This window comes from Protopterus annectens, chromosome 3.part1 (genome assembly GCF_019279795.1).
Source record: "Protopterus annectens isolate FY-2018-M chromosome 3.part1, PAN1.0, whole genome shotgun sequence".
Taxonomy (NCBI): Eukaryota; Metazoa; Chordata; order Ceratodontiformes; family Protopteridae; genus Protopterus; species Protopterus annectens.
Genome location: NC_056732.1, coordinates 1,043,695,055 through 1,043,715,021, shown reverse-complemented (window position 1 = coordinate 1,043,715,021; position 19,967 = coordinate 1,043,695,055). Strand labels below are relative to the sequence as shown.

General features: G+C 42.6%; 1 protein-coding gene across 1 annotated transcript in view; it reads right to left on the bottom strand.

Annotated features, from left to right (window-relative positions):
- ERMP1 (endoplasmic reticulum metallopeptidase 1) overlaps nt 1–19,967 on the bottom strand; it is a 1,021,143-nt gene that overhangs the window by 433,504 nt on the left and 567,672 nt on the right. Inside the window, exon 11 of the mRNA XM_044067197.1 lies at nt 2,512–2,664. Within this exon, the coding sequence (XP_043923132.1) occupies nt 2,512–2,664 (153 nt within the window). The remainder of the gene's footprint in view (nt 1–2,511; nt 2,665–19,967) is intronic.

The following is a 19,967-nucleotide window of genomic DNA, read 5'->3' as shown; positions in this document are numbered from 1 at the left end:
AGAATTCCTCTACGGCCTTCCGAGATAATCAATCCTGGTTCCCCCTCGACATCTGGAGTAGACAACTGTAAAGCCTCAGAGGACGTGCAGAAAGACTGGTCCATGCCAGCCTCAGACAGGGCCACAGGAATCCGATGCAAACACTGAATGGCTTACAGAGCTATTACCCACTTCTAGAGGGATATCCAATGGAGGCTGGACAGCTAAAGAATCGGCAGAGACTTCTTGCCCTTCTTACCTAGCGAGAGTATCGCAGGTTAAGGGATTCTGTGCTATGTTATCCTGAGATAACTTTAAGTTGTTGGTTTTCAAGATAAATGGACTGGGAAGACAAATAGCTTCTGAGTGTCTTAGGCACAAATGCATTACAGATATTACAAGCGGTATGGTCGTGGAAGTACCCAAAAAAAAGAGACACTGTTCGTGACGATCCTTATCAGGAAATCTGCCTCCCACACTGACATTTTCCCTTCTTGGATGACAAAGTCTAAGTAAGCAAAATAAAATACAAGACCCAAAGAAATTAAAAAAAAAAAAATCCCAACAGGACACTTATCTAACGGCTAGGTATTCAGCATAGCAACAAGGCGTTCAGACCAACAAGCAATAATGGTGTTCAGACTAGCGGCAAAGAAGCTCTGGGTAACTGTGTCCGTACGTCACTTTTTACACTATATGTTCTGCGCAGGGAGCATATGTGTGATGTACGGCACATACAAGATCATTAGGTTTTGGTATACTGACCAAACATTGTGATGCCCTGGCGGGAGATCCCTAATGTTAACAATACTGCAACAGTGATACAGAAGGACATCAACTACTTCTCTTCATACTACAAGATGAGAAAAGCTGACCTCTGGCTACTTGTTCCCACTCCCAGCTGCATCTAGAACACATGGCTAGCTACATGAACCCAATTCACCTACAGCGTAGTCAGGAAAAAAAGCACCTAAGTCAGTCGGTTATGTTAATTAGCTTATTAATGTAGATACAGCCAAGTTCCTTAGTATGTGCCATTGTTCTTTACTTATTCAAAACCAGTGGTTTTTTACCTGCTCTTCTTGTCCTGCATTTCCTTCTAGGCTGTTACAGGAAGGCCAGAAAGGTGAACGCTGATATTCACTGCATGTAAATGTAAAGTTACAGACTCTGATCACAACAACCCTACTGTGAAGTGTTATTTGGGATGAGAGGAACTGACAGGGAAAGACAATTTAAAAGACTTAGGGGGTCTCACCTGGGCTGGACCTCCAGCAACATAGTAACAAAGCACTGGCAGTGGCAAACAGATTACTGGGGGGTTATCATGAGGTAGACAAAGTCCATAAACAGAGGTAATGCAACTGCTCTATTTAGCACTGGGAAGATCCGACCTTGAATACTGTGCTCAGTTCTGTAAGTCACAAAACAAATGAGACATCAAGTTGCTAGAAGACATCCAGATGAAAGCCACCAGATAGGTGCATGCAGTACTGGGTGAAAAGGATAGAACCACAGACTATGGGAGTGGAACTCTTCATTAAAAAAAACAAAAAAAAAAACAGGAGAGAACAGACAGGACATACGTGTCAAGGTGATCAGAAGGGGGGTCATCTTTAACAGGAAGAACAGAGTAAAAAACAAAGGCACAGGAGCAGATTTAGTTACCAACTACTTTGATCTGCAAAAGTATTTTTCATGGAAAGGATTACAGACCTATGGAATGCAAAACTGAAATGGGTGAAAGAGAAGGACTCCATACAGGCATTCAAGAAGACACAAGAAAAGTACAGAAAGGTTGAGAGGAAACACAAGGTTGGAGGGGAGAGGAGACAGAATGCTAAATGCACTTAAACAGCAGACTCTACAGTTTTCTTCTGCCATCAAGCAACTGTACCACAACATAATCTTAGCTTATCTTCTTAAGCTATCTGTATTCTACAACCTGAAGTTATACTGGATGACAGATGAGAGAACATCAGAACCTTGGGAACATGTCAACCCCCTCACCCAGCCATGGACAAGTAGCAGTCTACACACTATCAAGTGCCTGCCCATTTGTCTGACAAACTCCAGTGCAGGAGGTCACCAGAGATCCCAGAGCAGCACCAACTTTGAACCCTCTCTTAAGAAAATGGCTCGTCATCCAAAAGCTGGGTCTGTTCCTGAATCAAAGTAGCAGGCTCTGTGGGTAGAAAAAAAGCTCTGTATCAAGGGGACAGTAATAAAAAGGTCAGCTAATAGCAGCTACTCAAATCAAAAAGTTACAAGTTTCATATGTTAAACAGTTTCCTTTATATACAGTAAATACCTGATGGCTATATGCTATTATTGCTGCTCTTTACAAAATGTTGGGTGCTAGAGCCATGTCAGGTGCTGTTTAAACATGTGCTTAATGACAACTGTGTAATGACTGCTAATAAATGAAACTGCTATAAGTTGGCATTTTCAGATTCTATATGACAGCAGGTTCAAATGTAAAAGAAGTTCCCCTCTAGGGAGATGTAACTTGTACATTAGTGCTTTCCATACCTGCAGGAAAATTCGCTTTGGTTTTGGACTTGCAAGGTCAGGATTGTATGGGAAAAATGCTCCACAGCAAACCAGAATCAGTGTTACCACACACACCGATGCCAAAGCCAGAACTACATTTTTTGTGCTCTTACAGAAGTAGATGAAGCTTACCTGCAAAACAAAAAAGAAAAAACACAATTAAAACACCTACACTCATTTTCATGTTTGTAATCTTGTTGAAAGTACAGACAGCAGTCCATGTTGCTGCTTCTGAAATATTGTAAATAGAATCATTACTAATGTAGGTTTCAGACGCAGCTTCTGCCACAGTCAAATAAGCCCTAATAATACAATGAAGTGTTCTGCTACATTTAAAACAACAAAAAGACAATACAATGGACTAGCCATTTAGTCAAAGATGGTCTTGTAACAGGCTGACCTTATTTCACTACATTAAAAGAAACAAAGTGAATCTATTTTTCCTGAAAACATGGAGCCAACCTCGACCTATGTGACAAAATATCAACTGCATATAGGAGCAAGTTTCCCTAAGGAATTCTACATACATTTAGGAAAAATGCAGAGGTAGCAGTCCCTACAAGGCATGGGAAATTTGAAAACAAACCACACTGGCAATCCACTGACATTGGTGGAAACTTTTTCCCCAATTGTGGAAGGGATAAATCATTGCACTGTTAGACTGAAGTTCTATAGTAACAGGGTCAACCACGTGACTGTAGTATGAATAGCGGAGTTCCTTTAGTACCATATAAATTCTGTTTTTCAGATGCATGTGACAGTGCATCAGATTCTTTGTCAGTATCAACAACATAGGACAGTGGTGTAAAATCTTACCATAATGGCAGATGTCCTTCTCTTCACTGTTGCAGTATTCATATCAGGGATCCCCTGTCAAGAGCGGCCTGACATCTGGCCTGTATACTAAAGCCTTTAGCTTGCTTTAAGGTATGCCACACATAGGGCATAAAGGCGAGAGCTCCAGTAGGAATACCAGTCCAAGAAAAAGTACATCCAGAAAGCAAATGGAAAAGGGGGAGGAAGAAGTGGAGTGAATACTGCAACAGTGAAGAGATGGACCTCTACAGTTATGGTAAGATTTTACATAACTGTACCATGTCCTTCCATTTCACTGTTAAAGTATTTATAACATTAGGGAGTGTGCCAAAGCTCAGGAAGAAACTTGGGAGGAGGAGGAGGAGGAAAGACAGTATAGTTGTGTACACTTACCATAAATGTAGATGTTCGAGTGTATTCACTGTTGCAGTCATTACATTTGGTTAATCTGCTGGCAGGTTGCCCTCAGTCGGCCTGAATTCCAAAGTCTTCGGTCTTGCGTTGGTTGCTGTCTCCTCTTCCATGACGTCACGTCGTCAGGGGTATAAAACATACAGCTGACGCCATTTTCTTTAGTTTTTCTTGCCCCCGATGTCAGGTGCTCCCAAAAAGGTAGCAATATTATATATAAATAGCTATATACATGCATCAATATAAACTTTACCTTCATCTACAAGCAAATACACCACATAAGTTGTAGAAAATAGAGAAGAAAAGATAAACTGTAGAAAGACAGGGAGATGGCGGGAGGGTAACCTGGACTGCAACAGTGAATACACTCGAACATCTACATTTATGGTAAGTATACACAATTGTACTATGTTCTTCGTGTTTCACTGTTGCGGTCATTACATTTGGGTAGAATCCCAAAGCTATGGTTGGGAGGCTGGAGCTACACAGCATTAGGTGAGGCTATAAGGCCCTGCAGCACTGCAGTGGCAAAGCCTGCCCTGGACTTAAGAGTAGAGAGGCAAATGGTAATGCTTTGTAAAGGTGTGGACAGAACTCCAAGTAACAGCCTCTAGAATGTCTTTGGTTGGTACTCCTCTGAGAAAGGCTGCCGAAGTAGCTGCAGCTCTGGTGGAATGAGACCTAATGCCCTTGGGCACAGGTTTACCATGGTGTAAGTAGCAGAAACGGATGCAGTGGCTTATCCACTTTGAAATGGTCTGCTTTGAGATAGCCTTTCCCTCTGATCCTGCAGCATATGACACTAGTAATTGCTCAGTTTTTCTTAGAGCTTTTATCCTGCTCAAGTAGAATCTTAGCTGTCTGTGTACGTCCAAGGAATGCAGAATTCTCTCCCCTTTGTTCTGCGGATTTGGATAAAAAGTTGGCAGATGAATAGTTTGGTTAAGAGCCACACTGGAGACCACCTTAGACATAAAAGTAGAATTTGTTCTCAGAGACACCCTGTCTGTGTAAAATATGATAAAAGGCTCTACAGCCATGAGGGCCTGTAGCTCTGAAACTCTTCTTGCTGAAGTAATTTCTAGTAGCAGAGCTGTCTTCCATGATAAGAACTTTATATCAGCGGTAGCGGCTGGTTCAAATGGAGGCAGGGTGATCTTTTCCAACACATAATTGAAGTCCCATGCAGGTAATGGTGATCTTCTAGGAGGCCTTAGGATTTTGGCTCCTCTAAGATACTGCTTTAGTAAAGGATGAGAAAAGATAGGTGGCTCTGTATTGTAATGAGCCGAAACGGCAGAGGCATGGATTTTGATCGATGAGAAAGAGGCCTTTGTCAAGCATCTCAGTTAATTACTGTAATATCTGAGGAATATGTGGTTCTGCTGTATCAGTACCTTGTGCTTGATTCCAAGCACAGAATCTCTTCCATTGGTCAGCATAAGATTTTCTAGTACTAGGCCTTCTGGCTTCCAAAATGACATCCATCACAGCCTTACTGAGAGGTGTCATTCGTATGATTACATGATTAGCCATGCTGTCAGGTTCAGAGTCTGTAGTTGATTGTGCAGGATCTGATTGGTTTGCTGGGACAGTAGTTGTGGTCTTTGAGGCAAGGTCCAAGCTGGGTATTGAGACAAGTTCCTTAGGATTGGGTACCAGTATTGGCGGGGCCAGTCCGGTGCAATTAATATCATCTTTGGCTTCTCTTGTTCGACTTTTAGGAGGACCTTGGGTAGAAGAGGCAGAGGAGGAAAGGCGTAAACTGACAGGTTTTTCCAACTAAAGGATAGGGTGTCCACTTTCCATGCTTGTCTGTGATAAGTCCTTGTGCAGAATCTTTTCAATTGAAAATTTTGTGGAGAGGCAAATAGATCTATGTCTGGGCTCCCCCACTTCTCTGTTACCATGCTGAATACTTGTGGATTTAGTTTCCACTCGTGAGGATCCATCAGGTTTCTGCTTAAATCATCTGCCAGAGTGTTCTGTTTTTCTGGCAGGAATTGAGCTTGAAGATTTATTTGGTAGGTCAAAGCTGTGTCCCACAGTGCCATGGCTAATCTGCAAAGGGGGTATGAGTGTGTGCCCCCTTGCTTGTTTATATACCACATGACTGTTGTGTTGTTCATCTTTACCAGTAGTTGTCCTGGATGAAGTAAGTCCTTGAAAGCTATTAGGGCATGTTGAACAGCTAGCATCTCTTTCTGGTTATGTAGATGCATTTGATTTGGTGCCCATATGCCCTGTATGCATCTTCCTGCCATGTGTGCCACCCAGGCATAATCTGATGCATCTGTTGTTAAGGTCTGGCTGGCAGGGGGTAGAGTGAAGGGCCATCCCGTGTTTTGATGACAGGACTTTGCCCACCATAGAAACTCCTGTTCCAGGCATGGGATGAGAGGAATCATTGTTTCCAGGCTGTGTGAATGTTGACTCCATAAACCTTTTAGGTACCACTGAAGTTTCCTCATATGCAGTCTTGCATATGGAATTAGTAGGATGCAGGATGCCATGAAGCCCAGAGCCTGCAGAATTTGTCTTGCAGAAGACTGGATTTTTGTTGCCATCAGTTTGAAGTAAGTAGTCAGTTGCCTTTGTTTGTTTGGCGTGAGGTAACCCATCTGGGCAGTTGTATTCAAGCTTGCACCCAGGAATATTATCTTTTGAGAGGGTACCAGTTGTGATTTCTTTTCATTTGTTGTGTACCCTCGGCATGCTAGAAGCCTTTTCACAAATGCTAGATGTCGTAGAAGAGTGTCTTTGTTCTCTGCTTGAATGAGACAACCGTCCAAGTAAGGATATATTTGAATACGTCTTTGTCTGCAAAATGCAATTACTGCTGCCAGGCACTTTGTAAAGACCCTGGGTGCAATAGATAAGCCAAAGGGCAGTGCAGAGAATTGGTAATGCATTAAGCCAGCCTTGAATCTGAGGTATCTTCTGCACGACTGTCTTACTGAGACATGCAGGTATGCCTCTAAGTCTAAAGTCACCAGCCAAGCATTCTTGCCCAGCATGGGCAGAAGCTGTTGCAAGGTGAGCATTTTGAATTTTGTAATGTCCAGGTATGTGTTCAAAATCAATAAATCCAGTATTGGCAGCCAGACCTTGTCCTTTCTGGGTACCAAGAACAGTCTTGAGTAAAAACCTTGTTCTTTTTCCTGTTCTGGTACTGTATGAATGGCCCCCATATCCATGAGGGATGTAACCTGTTTCTGTGCCTCTGCCGATTGGGATTTTGGCAGGTCTGGCCAACCATATGTCATTGGCAGAGTGTGGAAATGGAATCCATATTCCTGTGATACAATGTTCACTACCCACTTGTCCTGGCTTATTAATTGCCAATTTTGAGCAAAAAGTGCTAATTTTCCCCCTATGGGTACTGCCAACAGATAAGTGCTTGGTGTAGGCAGAGGGAAGTCATTGGGATTGTTTTCTGTAGGTTTATGCTTCATCTCCCCCAGATTTGGTGGTGGATGCGCCCAAAGGCGCCCGCAGGCCGGTGCAAGGGGGTGCATTTGCACCCCCCTGGAACTGGCTGACCGGGAGATTTATTTTCTTTTAAATAAAAAAAAAAACAAAAAAAAAAAAACAGTTATTTTTTTAAAGGTTGTTCTACTTTAAGAACACCCTTTACGTCCAGTCATACAGACACTTCTGCTTTTGTGCGACTGATGGTTTACATCTTCATCTTCTGCTCCCGCGCAATTTGAATTCCAGAAGACGTCTGGACTATGGATGAAGGTACAAGTGAGAGGTAAATGTGTTTGTCCATGTGTGTGTTTAAATGTTTAAGAGATTAAGAGGTGTGTGTCTGTGTGAGAAATAGGTAGGGGCATGTGGATGTAAGAAGTAGGTAGTCAGGGGTGGGTATGCATGTGTGTAAGACCTGCTACCACTTGAATCCATGCCAGCACACTAATATTACATTTCTATATACACATATACTCTGCACATAAACTAAGCTAATTTCATATCCTGTAAATAAAGCTGTTCCTGCTGCTAAAACACAGCAGCATACCTGCTCCAATGTGCATTAATCAGTACTATGATGACAACAGTACAGCCAAATAATACTCAAAATAGGGAAATAAACCGTAGTATTGTGATGCCATTCACAGAGTAGGAAGAAAAAGAAGAGCATTAATATGCAGGAATGGGACACAAGTACAGTGATGAACTTTCTGAACTGCCTTCACCATTTCTGCTTACTAGCCAAGCAACAAGGGCCCACTAGCAGGCTCCAGTAAATATCATGGGGTAGTTCTTTTCAGGGTATCAAAACAAAAAGGACACTGTAATAAGAATTACACAGTGCTGCCCTGCTATAAACAGTCAGCATCCGTAACTCTTAGCTCCTCTGCATTAAAAGGATAGCTTACAGTGTGACATTAACTATGAATCTTGTCTTGTGTACAGAAGCCTGCAACATTCCTGATAACAGAATATATTACAATAGTGTAATGTCAGTTCATTTGTGGGATTGTTGCACTGCAGTATGGTAAAGTGAACCATATGAGCGGAGAGAGACAGTCAAGTTCTTAACAGAAACAGCACATTTTGAAATGCGATTCATGATTTTCATAGCTTTATTTTAATTTTACAGACAAAGCTGTCATTAAAAAAGTTTTGCTTGTAAGTTGTCACCTTCCCAATAGTTATCTGTGTGTATTTTTAGAGTGAGAGGTATGTTTTAAGTCACAACATTTTTTCATCATACTCACCCTTCTCTGTCGCGTTTCCTCACAGCATGCATCTTCATTCTTAACATCTGCAACTCAACTTTCCTATTTTGCTTCTCTGTCATTGTACCTACTTTTCCCACTCTTCAAACCATTTTATTCTTATCAGTTAGTGATCCCATTTCACCAAGTTTATCCCCTTTCCTTAGCACTCTCCAACAGGCATGTCTCTCGTTTCTCTCTTGTTAGCAATGATATTAATAATTTTGCCTTAAATGTATTCTGTCTTCTAATATTTTGGTTTATATAAAACAGTGAGGTTACAGTAAGAAGTAACACCCATTAGAGTCCCAGACTTCTAATGCATCACAAACATATACATTAGTATATGTCATCTTATTCTGTCAACTTTATGAGTAAATAATTCTAGTATTTAAAGCGTGTCCCATATTTACATCCTTTGAGCCTGTTTGTACCCAGTTATTCAGTGATACGGGTAACCCTTATCTAAACTCTGAATTCGTCAGTGCCTACACCCCTTGGTTTGTCATCACCTGCCTTATACATAACCAAGGCTTACAGGAAGAGCAAAATTTAGTGTTACTGTTTTACATGTTATCACTGGAGTCGGTCTTCATTTCTGGAAAAATGGTGAGCCCAGGAGCTGTCCAAGGTATTGTTCTGGAAGGGTAGCTTTCTGCAAGTAAAGTCAATAAGACAAGCGCTGTACAAAGTAAATAATTGCTCTATACAGCTCACATGTTCAGTATTGATATTGTATTTTGATTCTGTTCATCTTCTTTCTCTTCTGAAGCAAATGTATCATATTTAGATTTGCTGACTCACTTTCATGTTTTCAAACATCTTTTCCTTCCCCTGTAATGAAAGCTTAGCTGTGTGCTTTAAAGCGCTTCTCTTGCATAGCTTTATTTTTGGTGGCTTTGTCTAACAGAACCCTAAACATAACTGAACATGCATCCTAGCAATTTAAATGAATTACTTTATCTAACACAATCCACTAGTGAGGTCAACATTCTAAGTCTGTGTTTGTTTGACCATTCCCACAAAATCAGAGTATTTATCTTGCTTAGATACAATACAGATAATCAGTATTCATCAATTTACATATAATTAAATTGAAATGGGCGATTCCCCCCCCCCCCCCCCCACACACACACACCAAAAGAAGAACTTTTCAAAACCATAAACTATAAGCAACTTTGGAATGGAATTGTGCGATCAGCACATCTGTATTGCCCAAATGAGTAAACATTCTCAATGAAAGACCCTTCAGACTGGAAAATATGAAAAGGCTGATCTTACAGTGCATGTGGAGTACAAATGTAGCTGCACTAAAAATGTTGATATTTGGTGTGTAATGTTTGAAGAACTGGCAGTAAGAGAGCTGTATACGGATACATCTTCCTTCTCCACACTCTTCCTCATCATAATGCCTGATGTCTACCAAATGATTGCCTACTCGGGGTCATTCTTGTGTGGACAAGATTGGCAAGGAGGCCTACTACACAAAATATTGATCAACAGGTTCTTTTTGAAATGAGTGATTTAAGACCACAAAATATGCTTAATTATTATCATCAGTATTAAACACATACCTGTCATTGTAATTTGAATAACGAACACAGACTAACCAAAAATAGGTTCAAACACAGATTAAATTATGTTTATAAATAGTTTGTGTGTATTCAGATTTTTGCCCCATATTCCTCCTAAAAAGGAATGAAGTTGCTAAATAAAAAAATGAACATTTGAGTTTTAGATGTTATATCCTTTAGAAAAATGCATACTAACAAAAATCTTTGTTATTCTAGAAAATTAAGTTCATGAGAGCAATATTTATAATCTGTCCCTCTTTATTTTAGGCTTTGTCCGGATTTCTTGCACTAAGAGGTTGAGGTGTGTGTGTGTGTGTGTAATGCCTTATTTAGAGTTAGCAGGTGGAATTTATTTTTAAGTGCATTTTCAAGGAATTGTGAGCTTCAAGGGAAGAGAAGTTTACTGCTGCTCATGGTAAGTTTACAATGTGCAACTGCTTTGGTTAGCAAATGGTATCATTATTGTGGTACAGAATTTTAAAGCAGTGTTAGTAAAACAGTAGGTAGTATACTTGCATCTTAATGTAGAGGGCTGTAGGTTCTACACCCACAGCATGTAGATTTGTATTTTAAGGGGGTGGGGTCCTGAATATGTCCTCCTTTGTCTGAGATGCCGAGTAACTATGAACTTGTTTTTTCAGCTTGCCACCCAATCCCTATTACAGTATACCAGCTTACCATTTATTTTTAATGTAACACAGGCAATTTATTCTTTAAGGGCAGCAGGCACTGAATTTGTAGATGAAACACTAAAATATAAAATATAAAACAACCTCTTCATCAGTTTCAGATCTCTTCAATGTGGAATTTTTCAGATGACTTTTACTTCTGCAGGGATTGTGCATATTGACTGATATTGGTGGATTGTAATGATAGAAGTTTGAGTGGCCTTTTATGGTTGACATGTTCTGAAATGGGCAGTTTGTCATTATTGGTTCATATGTTTTGTTTCAATGCTTACTGGAAAAATGTTCAAAACTATAAAACACACTAACAAGTGGTGCTGTATTATACAAGGGATATAATTAAATTATTATAAATTATAATTAATATAATCAGGAAGTGAATCAAAGCACTTCTGCATGGTTCTAAAAATGTGTACAAGTGGCCTATGGTTTGAAAACAGTCCAAAGGTAAACTTAAACTGCCATTGCCAGATGCATTTTCTTTGAATGTGGGTTTCAATGCTGTTTCTGTGAATGTGAGTTGCAAAGGTAGAGAAGTTTTAATGTTAAGTCTGTTTTCATTGTAAGACTATTGCTTTGTTTAGGTTTCGTAAATGTTTATCAGTGTTTGTGCTATACAATGTGAAATAAAAGTTGTAAATGAAATCCAAATATCTGTAATCATTGCAGAAGTAAAGCATAAAACAGGATGCACACTGAGCGATTTGAACAGTCTCTATGACAAATGGGGAGAAATAGCCAAGTAATGGGACACTGGAATGGCTGCGTGGGTGGGGGGGCTGTGTGGACAGAAGGGATGGGGCTGCATGGTCAGGGCTCTGGGTTTGCACCCCCCTGCAAAAAATCCTGCGGGCTCCCTTGGATGCACCCCATTGCTTTGACCTGTATGAGTCTTGAGCCTGGTACCTGGAAACCTTAGGTCGTCTGGATTTGCCCCTTTGAGCTCTGTCTGACATAGGAAAGGACCAATTTTTTGTAGGCCAGTGTCTACTGAATCTACGTGGCTACACTTGTAAGAAATCCTTAACAGTTTGCATAGACTTAGCTTTGTCTTCCATTTTCTTTAAAACCTCTTCTGCCTTAATACCAAACATAGAATCATGCTGTAAAGGTGCATCTAGCAATTTTGCTTTAACATGATCAGGCAAATTTTGTTCCTTTAACCAGGCATGCCTCCTAATCACAGATCTAGTAACTGCGGCCCTGCAGGAGGCCTCTAAAGAAACAAAACCACATTGCAAAGTATGCTTTCCAACTTGTTCAGCTGCATGCAATAATTCCTGCAATTCCTTATTTTCTGCACATTCTAAAATCAACATCATTTTCTGTTTCAGCAATCCCATAACATGTTCTTGGCACTTAAGCATATTAAATTGACAGTTTAAGGCCCTAATTGCCAAGGTTGCAGATGTATAAACCTTTTGCCCCCATCTGTCCAGCACCCTTGAATCCCTGTTGGAGGGGGTAGGGTTTTTTGCTGTTGAGGCCTTAACTCCCTTTGGACCCTGTGAAATAGTTTCAGGATCAGCAGCAGGGTTTCTAAATAAAAATTTATGAAAGTCAGGGACCCTGTAATACCTGTCCGGCTTACTGGGAGACGGAGGTAGAGAGTCAGGGGTCAGGCTTGACTCCGAAAAAACATCATCCACAATGTCTAACACAGGGGGAATGGCTAAAGGCTTGTGCTGAGGAAGAAGGAGGAAATCCCTGAGCCTCTCTTTTGATTCTGAGAAGTCTTGACTCTCCAAGTGAAAATGCTCCTTCAAAGTATGCAAGGTTTCTCCAAATTAATAATCCTCAGGAGGAGATGCAGATGGAATAGACTCCTCAGCATCAGAATCCTCATAGGAGACAGCAATCGACGTAGGACCCAAGACTTTGGAATTCAGGCCGACTGAGGGCAACCTGCTAGCAGATTACCCAAATGTAATGACTGCAACAGTGAAACACGAAGAATATCAGCACAGCCTTCTAGGAAGCCATGAAGGATGGCCCTAGCAAAACCAGCTCTAGCTCTGGAGATTCTATCCAACTTGTAGTGCTTGGTAAATGTATGCACAGAAGTCCAGATAGCTGCCTCAAGAATACAGTTTTTATCTAAACCCCTGGAAAAAGCACCAGAAGTAGTCATGGCCCTAGTAGAATGAGCCTTAACAGAATAAGGAAGGCATTAACCATGAAAGGAATAACAAAGAGATAGCTTTTGAGATCCAAGAAGATACCAGTTTACATAGGACCTAGGATGAAGAAAGACCTTATCAAATTTCCTAATAGTCATAGTCTTGTCCAAATAAAAAGTTATCTATGCACATCCAATGCATGTAGCACTTCTCACTAGCAGACTGTGGAGAAGGGAAAAAAGTGGCCAAATGAATAGACTGATTAAGGGACAATTCATTCACCACCTTGGGCATAAAAGAAAGATTAGTATGTAAGGACACGTTGTCCTTAAAAAAACACCAAAAAAGAGGACAAATCATAAGGGCTTGAATCTCAAACACCCATCTGTCAGAAGTAAGGTCTAACAAAAGTACAGTATTCCAATAGCAATGTTGCAAACAATCTGAAGCTGCAGGCTCAAATGGAGCCCGAGTCAATTTTTCCAAAACAAAATTAAGATCCCAGGGAGGAAGAACAGGCTTCCTGGGAGGCCTAATATGAAGGACACCATTTAGGAATTGTTTAGCCTAAAATCTAGAGGCTAAAGGAGGAGATAAAGGCAGACAAGCAGAGACAGCTGATAAATGGGCCTTAACAGAAAAAGCAGTCAACACAGCATTGAGCAATTCAAACAGATGAGAGAGAAACAAAGGAACATCCACAGAAAGTGCATCAGGGTTACAAAAAAGACACCAAACTGAAGACATTTTCCATTTGGACAAGTAGAATTTCCTAGTATTTGATTTCCTAGCCTACTGCAGGACCCTAATTATGTCCTCCGAAAAAAAGGTGTCTATGTGGAATCAAAATCCTATCACCCACAGTGTCAGATGAAAAGTTGATAGGTGGGGACAGATTAGAGAGATTCCCTGTATTATGCGAGTAGACCCACCCTGTGAGGTATTGTGTGACGGATTGGCCTTGGCTAAATGCAGAAGAGGGAAGCAATGCTGTCTTGGCCAAAAGGGATTCACCAACAATATTTTGGGAGCATCTTGTTGAATTTTGAACAGGACTTTTGGAATGAGAGAAAGCATAAAGAAACATCCCCATCCAGGAAAAAGATAGGGAGTCCACTTTCCAAACTAGAGGACCTGGGACTCTGGCACAAAATAGAAGAAGTTTACTGTTCAGAGGGGAAGCAATGAGATCTATATGAGGAGTATCCCCCACTGGTTGACAAGGTCCGGAAACACATCCCTGTAAAGCATCCATTTGTGGGACTGAGTTAAGAACCTGCTCAGAGTGTCTGCCATAATGTTTTGACCTGAGGGAATGTAAACTGCCTTAAAAGTCACTTGATACTGGACCAAAAGATCCCACACTAGGAGTGCCAACCGGCAAAGAAAATAAGATCTTGCCCCCACCCCATCAACATTTGTTTACATACCACATCACAGTGGGATTGTATGTAAATATCTTCAGAGGTCCAGGGGAGAAAAAAGGACGAACAGCCTGAAGCACCAGAAGAGCTCTCATCTCTTTGATACTGACGTGCTGTTAGTATTGAAGAGGCAACTGCAGCCCCTGCACTTTTAGGGAGCCAAAAGCTACTCCCCATCCCAAATCTGAAGCATCTGTGAACAACTCCTGAGACAGAAGAGAGAGGGATGAAAGAGGAGCCCTGGATTTTTATTGACAACCGCTGGATCCACTTGCAAAGTTCCTTTTTGAGATGAGGCAGAAGAGGAAAGAATGGTTGTGTAAAATCTTACCATAACCATACATATCCTTCTCTTCCATGTTGCAGTATTCTGTAGTCCTGAGTTTTCTCCTCTTGCTAACCGAATGCCCGGCCAGTATTCAAAAGTTTGCAGTCACTGCTAGGTGCATGGGATGTCTGATATGGCTGGAGGAACGTGGGTCATAAAAGTGATGTCCGCATGCACCAGACCTCAGAACTGAGCGCCCCATTTGGAACCCAGTCCCAGGCCAATCTGTGTAAGTTCAGTGCCAAGAGACCATTTGTGAACACACGGGAAAGGTGGATGGGAAGGAATACTGCAACATGGAAGAGAAGGACATCTATGGTTATGGTAAGATTTTATACAACTATTCTATGTCCTTCTATTCCTATATTGCAGTATTCCGTACTCTTGGGTGAGTGCCAAAGCTCACTGTGCGGAAGAGGGTGGTGGCTTGGAAGAATTCTCCAAAAATCCATGGAGGATAGCCCTGGCAAATCCCGTGCTGGATCTACAGATATGGTCCAATTTGTAATGTTTGATGAATGTGTGGACAGATGTCCATGTAGCTGCCTCTAATATGGTGGCAGTTTCTAATCCTTTAAAGAAAGCGCCTGATAAAGACATAGCCCTAGTGGAGTGTACCTTAACCTTGGGCCTGACGGATTTCCCATGGTGAGCATAGCAGAAGGTAACTGCCCTGAAAATCCAGGCTGAAATGGTCTGTTTGGTTACAGCTTTCCCCACAGCCCTGGGGTAGAAGGAGACAAACAACTGGACAGATTTTCTGATAGACTTAGTCTTGTCTCAGTAGAAAATGTGCTGTCTGTGCACATCAAGGAAATGTAAGACTATCACTGTCACTCTGAAGATGGGCAAACAAGGAGGGTAGGTGAATAGCTTTGTTTAAGGAAAGCTAATTGACCACCTTGGGCATGAAGGAAGGGCTGGTCCTAAGGATTACCTTGTCTTTATGGAAGATGAGGAAAGGGGAATGGGCAGGACAGCTTGTAGCTCGGGCACTCATCTAGTTGATGTCAAGGCCACTGGGAATACTGTTTTCCATGTGCAGGCTTTCAGAGAAGCTTTGGAGGCTGTGAGCTTCTCCAAGACATAATTCAGGTCCCTGGGAGAGGGAATAGATTTCCTGGGGGGCCTGAGGTGTAGCACTCCCTTTACGAACAACTTTACAGGTATTCTGGAAGCCAAAGGGGGTTCCGGAGGCAAACAAGCTGAAATGGCAGCCGGGTGAGTCTTGATGGAGAAGTAAGTTAACCCTGTTTGCAAAAGTTCACACAGATCGGACAGTACCAAGGGGACATCACCCTGAAAAGGGTCCAACTGTCTTTGAAGACACCATATGGAGAATCATTTCCATTTAGACACACTCCTACTGTTAGGTTTCTTGACCTCCTGCATGACTGTAAGCATGTCCTCACTGTATAGCTGTCTGTAAGGGATCAGAATTCTATCACTCACAGGGTAAGCTGTAGAGATTGCCAGTGTGGACGGATCAGAGATCCCTTGTCCTGTGTGAGAAAGTCCACTTTGTAGGGTAAGTTGTGTTGACTGCCTTTGACTAACTGCAGAGGGAGGGAGAACCAGTGCTGTCATGGCCAAAAGGGAGTTGCCAACAAGATTTTTGGTCTGTCCTGATGAATTTTCAGTAGGACTTTCTGAAGAAGTGGGAAGGGGGGAATGCATAAAGAAACATCCCCTTCAGGGGATTGAAAAGGCATCTGTTGCCCTTGCCAAAGGGTTGGCCAACCTGGTGTAAAAGGATGGAAGTTGTCTGTTCATGGGGGAGGCAAACAGATTGTTTGAGGTATACCCCCATCTGTGGACTATGTCCAAGAAGACATCCCTGTGGAGCATCCATTCATGGGACTGTGACATGGACCTGCTTAAGGCGCCTGCCTGAGAATTCTGTTCTGAAGGAATGTACACAGCTTGAAGTGTGTCTCCCTGCTTTGTGGCCAACTCCCACACTAGGAGAGCTAGTCTGCAAAGCAAATATGATTTTGTTCCAACCTGCTTGTTGACATACCACAGAACTGTAGCGCTGCCTGTGAACAGTTTTAAATGGGCCTTGTTTCAGGGCAGGGTGAAAGGCCTTCAGGGCCAAAAGAATTGCACTCATCTCTCGGACATTGATATACTACTGTTTGGTGGAGTTTGGCCAAGTAACCATGGACTCTTAAGGAGCCCATGGTTTCTCCCCACACCAGAGGAGGCATCCGTGTACATTTCCTGTACTGGCAGGGGCACCTGAAGAAGTAGACCTGGGTTGTAGCTCACCTGATTCAACTACCATTAAATCTCTTTTTTGAGGCAAGGTAAAAAGGGGATTCTGAATTCTAGGGTATCAGAGTTTTGAGCCCATATGGATCTTGGGTATCACTGTAGCTTCCTCATGTGAAGTCTCACCAATGGTAATATGGAGACTGTTGATGCCATGTGGCCCAGGAGCCTGAGGTACTGCCTGGCAGTCAATTCTGTGGCCTGAAGGACAGTGAGCTGATACTGCCTTAAGTTCTCCACCTTTTAGGGTGGCAGGAAAGCCTTCATAATATATATCCGAATCCTGCATCCCAAGAAGACAAGGTCTTGTGATGGGGTCAGGTTGGACTTGAGATAATTTATCTTGAAGCCCTGTGCCTGTAGGAGGGAGAGAGATGACTGCAGATAGAGGAGGAGGGTTTCTTTTTAATTCGCCTGAATAAGCAGGTTGTCTAAGTAAAAGAAAATTTGAATCTCTTGGGTCCTGCAGAAGGCCACCACTGATGCCAGGCACTTGGTGAAGATCCTCGGTGCTGTAGAGAGACCGAAGGGCAAAGCCAAGAACTGATAATGTGAGGAGGCCACAGAAAAACGCAGATATCTCCTAAGATTGGGCCTTACAGGGATGTGAAGGTAGGCATCCTTGATGTCCAGAGTGGCCATGAATCCCTGAGGTAAAATCAAAGGGAAAAGGGTTTGCAAGGTGAGCATCTGGAAGGTGGGCACATGCAGGAAGAGATTTAGGTGGGAGAGATATAGGATTGGCCTCCAGGGGCCATCTTTCCTTGGGACTAGGAAGAGCCTGGAACATAACCCTTTCCCTTGTTCTGTTAGAGAAAGAAGATGAATAGTTCTCTGAGCAATGAGGGTGTCTAGAACTGCTTGAAAAAAAGGAAGTTGCTATTTGCGTGGCTGAGGAATACCTCTCCAAGATGGAGTATTGATCCAATTCATGAAATAACCCTATTACAGATGGAACCTATCTCTGTGGTGAAGCTTTTCCACACAAGGAGACAGTGAGAACCTTAATGACAGGGGAATGGAGTGGGGGGGGGTTCAAGAGTGGCAGACAGTGACAGACTACCTGCTCTGTCTTGAAACTGAGGCTTCTGTGTTGTAGTCTGGGCAGGTCTGGAAGGAGTAGTTTGCTTCCTGTCAGTTTTCCTGGGTCTGAAAGGAGGGGTGGGAGCAGAATGCTTCCAGATAAACTGGGTTTTTGAAGGGTAATTCCTACAGATCTTGGGGATAGGAGAAAGAAACAAGTGCTTAAGGTCTTGCAACTCCTTCCCCTTTTGTTGCAGAGTTTTGAATAAGTCTGCTACTTTAGTCTCCAATAGAGCTGAGTTATCTTAAAGGTGCAGCTAATAATTTTGCTCTGATGTCATATGGTAGAGGCTGCAGCCTTTACCAAGAATATCTCCTCAGGACTGAGGCAGATGCAGGAGACCTTGCTGAAGCTTCTGCAGCATTGTAGCTGCACTTAATGGAGTGTCTAGTGACATGAGAGGTTAAGGAAATAAGGCTAGACAGTTGAGTTTTGGCAGGAGAGTCTGGAATGTCAGACAACTGTTTGGTGGCTTTTTCAAATGTGCTAGGGCAGACTTGGACGTGTGTTTGATAATGTATTGCCCTGAATGCCAAGGTAGAGGATGTATAAACTTTCTTCCCAAGGCATTCCATGGCTTTACTTTCTTTGTCAGTAGGAAGGAGGAGTTTGGATGGCTTGTCCACTAAAAATGAGACAGTGGCTGGGTCAGCAGCATGGCACTTAACCAAGAACTTGGCTCCCTTAGAGATTTTGTAGAATGTGTCAGGCCTGCAGGGTGCAGGAGGCTGAGAGTCTGTGTTAAGATATGCTGCACTAAATGCATCAAGAAAAGCTGGCTGTACCGGTGGTACAGCTGAAAGGACAGGGCAGTCCATCTGAAGGAGTTTGTAGCATATTTTCTGAACTTCTGTCATCTCAGAGGAATATCATTAGAAATGTTCCCTCATCTTAGCAATGGTCTCCCCAAAGGTGAGATCCTCAGCTGGGGAATCTGCTTCAGCAGATTCTTCCTCTGAGGAGGCATAGCCAAGAGGAGAGGGTAACTGAGAGAAATAAGAAAGTGAATCCTTTGAGAAAGACTCAAAGGATTCTTCCACCTCTACCTGAGTGGCATCTATGGCCTGGGGCTCATCAAAGGGGGAGCCACTGGGGAGGTTAAGGGAATAGCAGGCCTTAAGACCATGAAGGCATTGAATAGACTCTGTGAAAAGGCCTACTAATCAGGCTGGCTTTCTGCCAGGGGAGAAGTATACTTCCTTTTCTCCTTTTTTTTTTTTTTTTTTAAAGAAGGTCCTATGGGTGTCCGGACCATGAAGGGCCCAGTGTCAGTTAACAGCACAGTAGAGAAGGGATCCACCTGGGTGGGCGGTGCAAGCCAAAGTTCCCCCTCGCTGTCGGAAGCTGACATCTGCAAGACCTCAGAGGATGTGCCTACCGCTCTGGGTTCTGCAGCTTCCACATCAGTACCCACTGTACCCATATCGGCAGCAACTATTTACTCTTCCAGGCCGACATCAGCCAAAGGAGAAATTTGGGTGGCAGAAGTGCAACTACAGGCCTACCCATTTTGGCCTTTTTCTTGGGCGGCTCAATGGGCTGACCGGACGGCCCCAATACCGAAGGCTAAGTGTTTAAGGCACTGGGTTCTTGAGATATATACTCAAAGCTTGTAATCTGCTATGCAGGGTTTTGGGTATGAAGGCCTGGCAAATAGGGAAAGATTATGGTTATGTGTAGGCCCTAGACAAAAAAGGCAGAGCTTGTGGGCATCTTTTTGGGGAGTCTGATGGCTGCACTTGCACTTACCCTTCCTAGATGACATGAACCCACAGGAGCATGAAGTGACCCAAAAAACAAAACATCCCCAACGGGGTGCTTTTAATATTTTTAGTCAGACGACCAGTATGGTAGGAACAGGTGATGTTCGATTGGTAGCAGAGAAGTTCAAAGGTCTGGTGTGTGCAGACATCACTTTTATGGCCCTCATTCTTCCAGCCATGACAGATGTCCCACACACCTAGAGGTGACTGCAAGCTTTTGAATACTGGCTA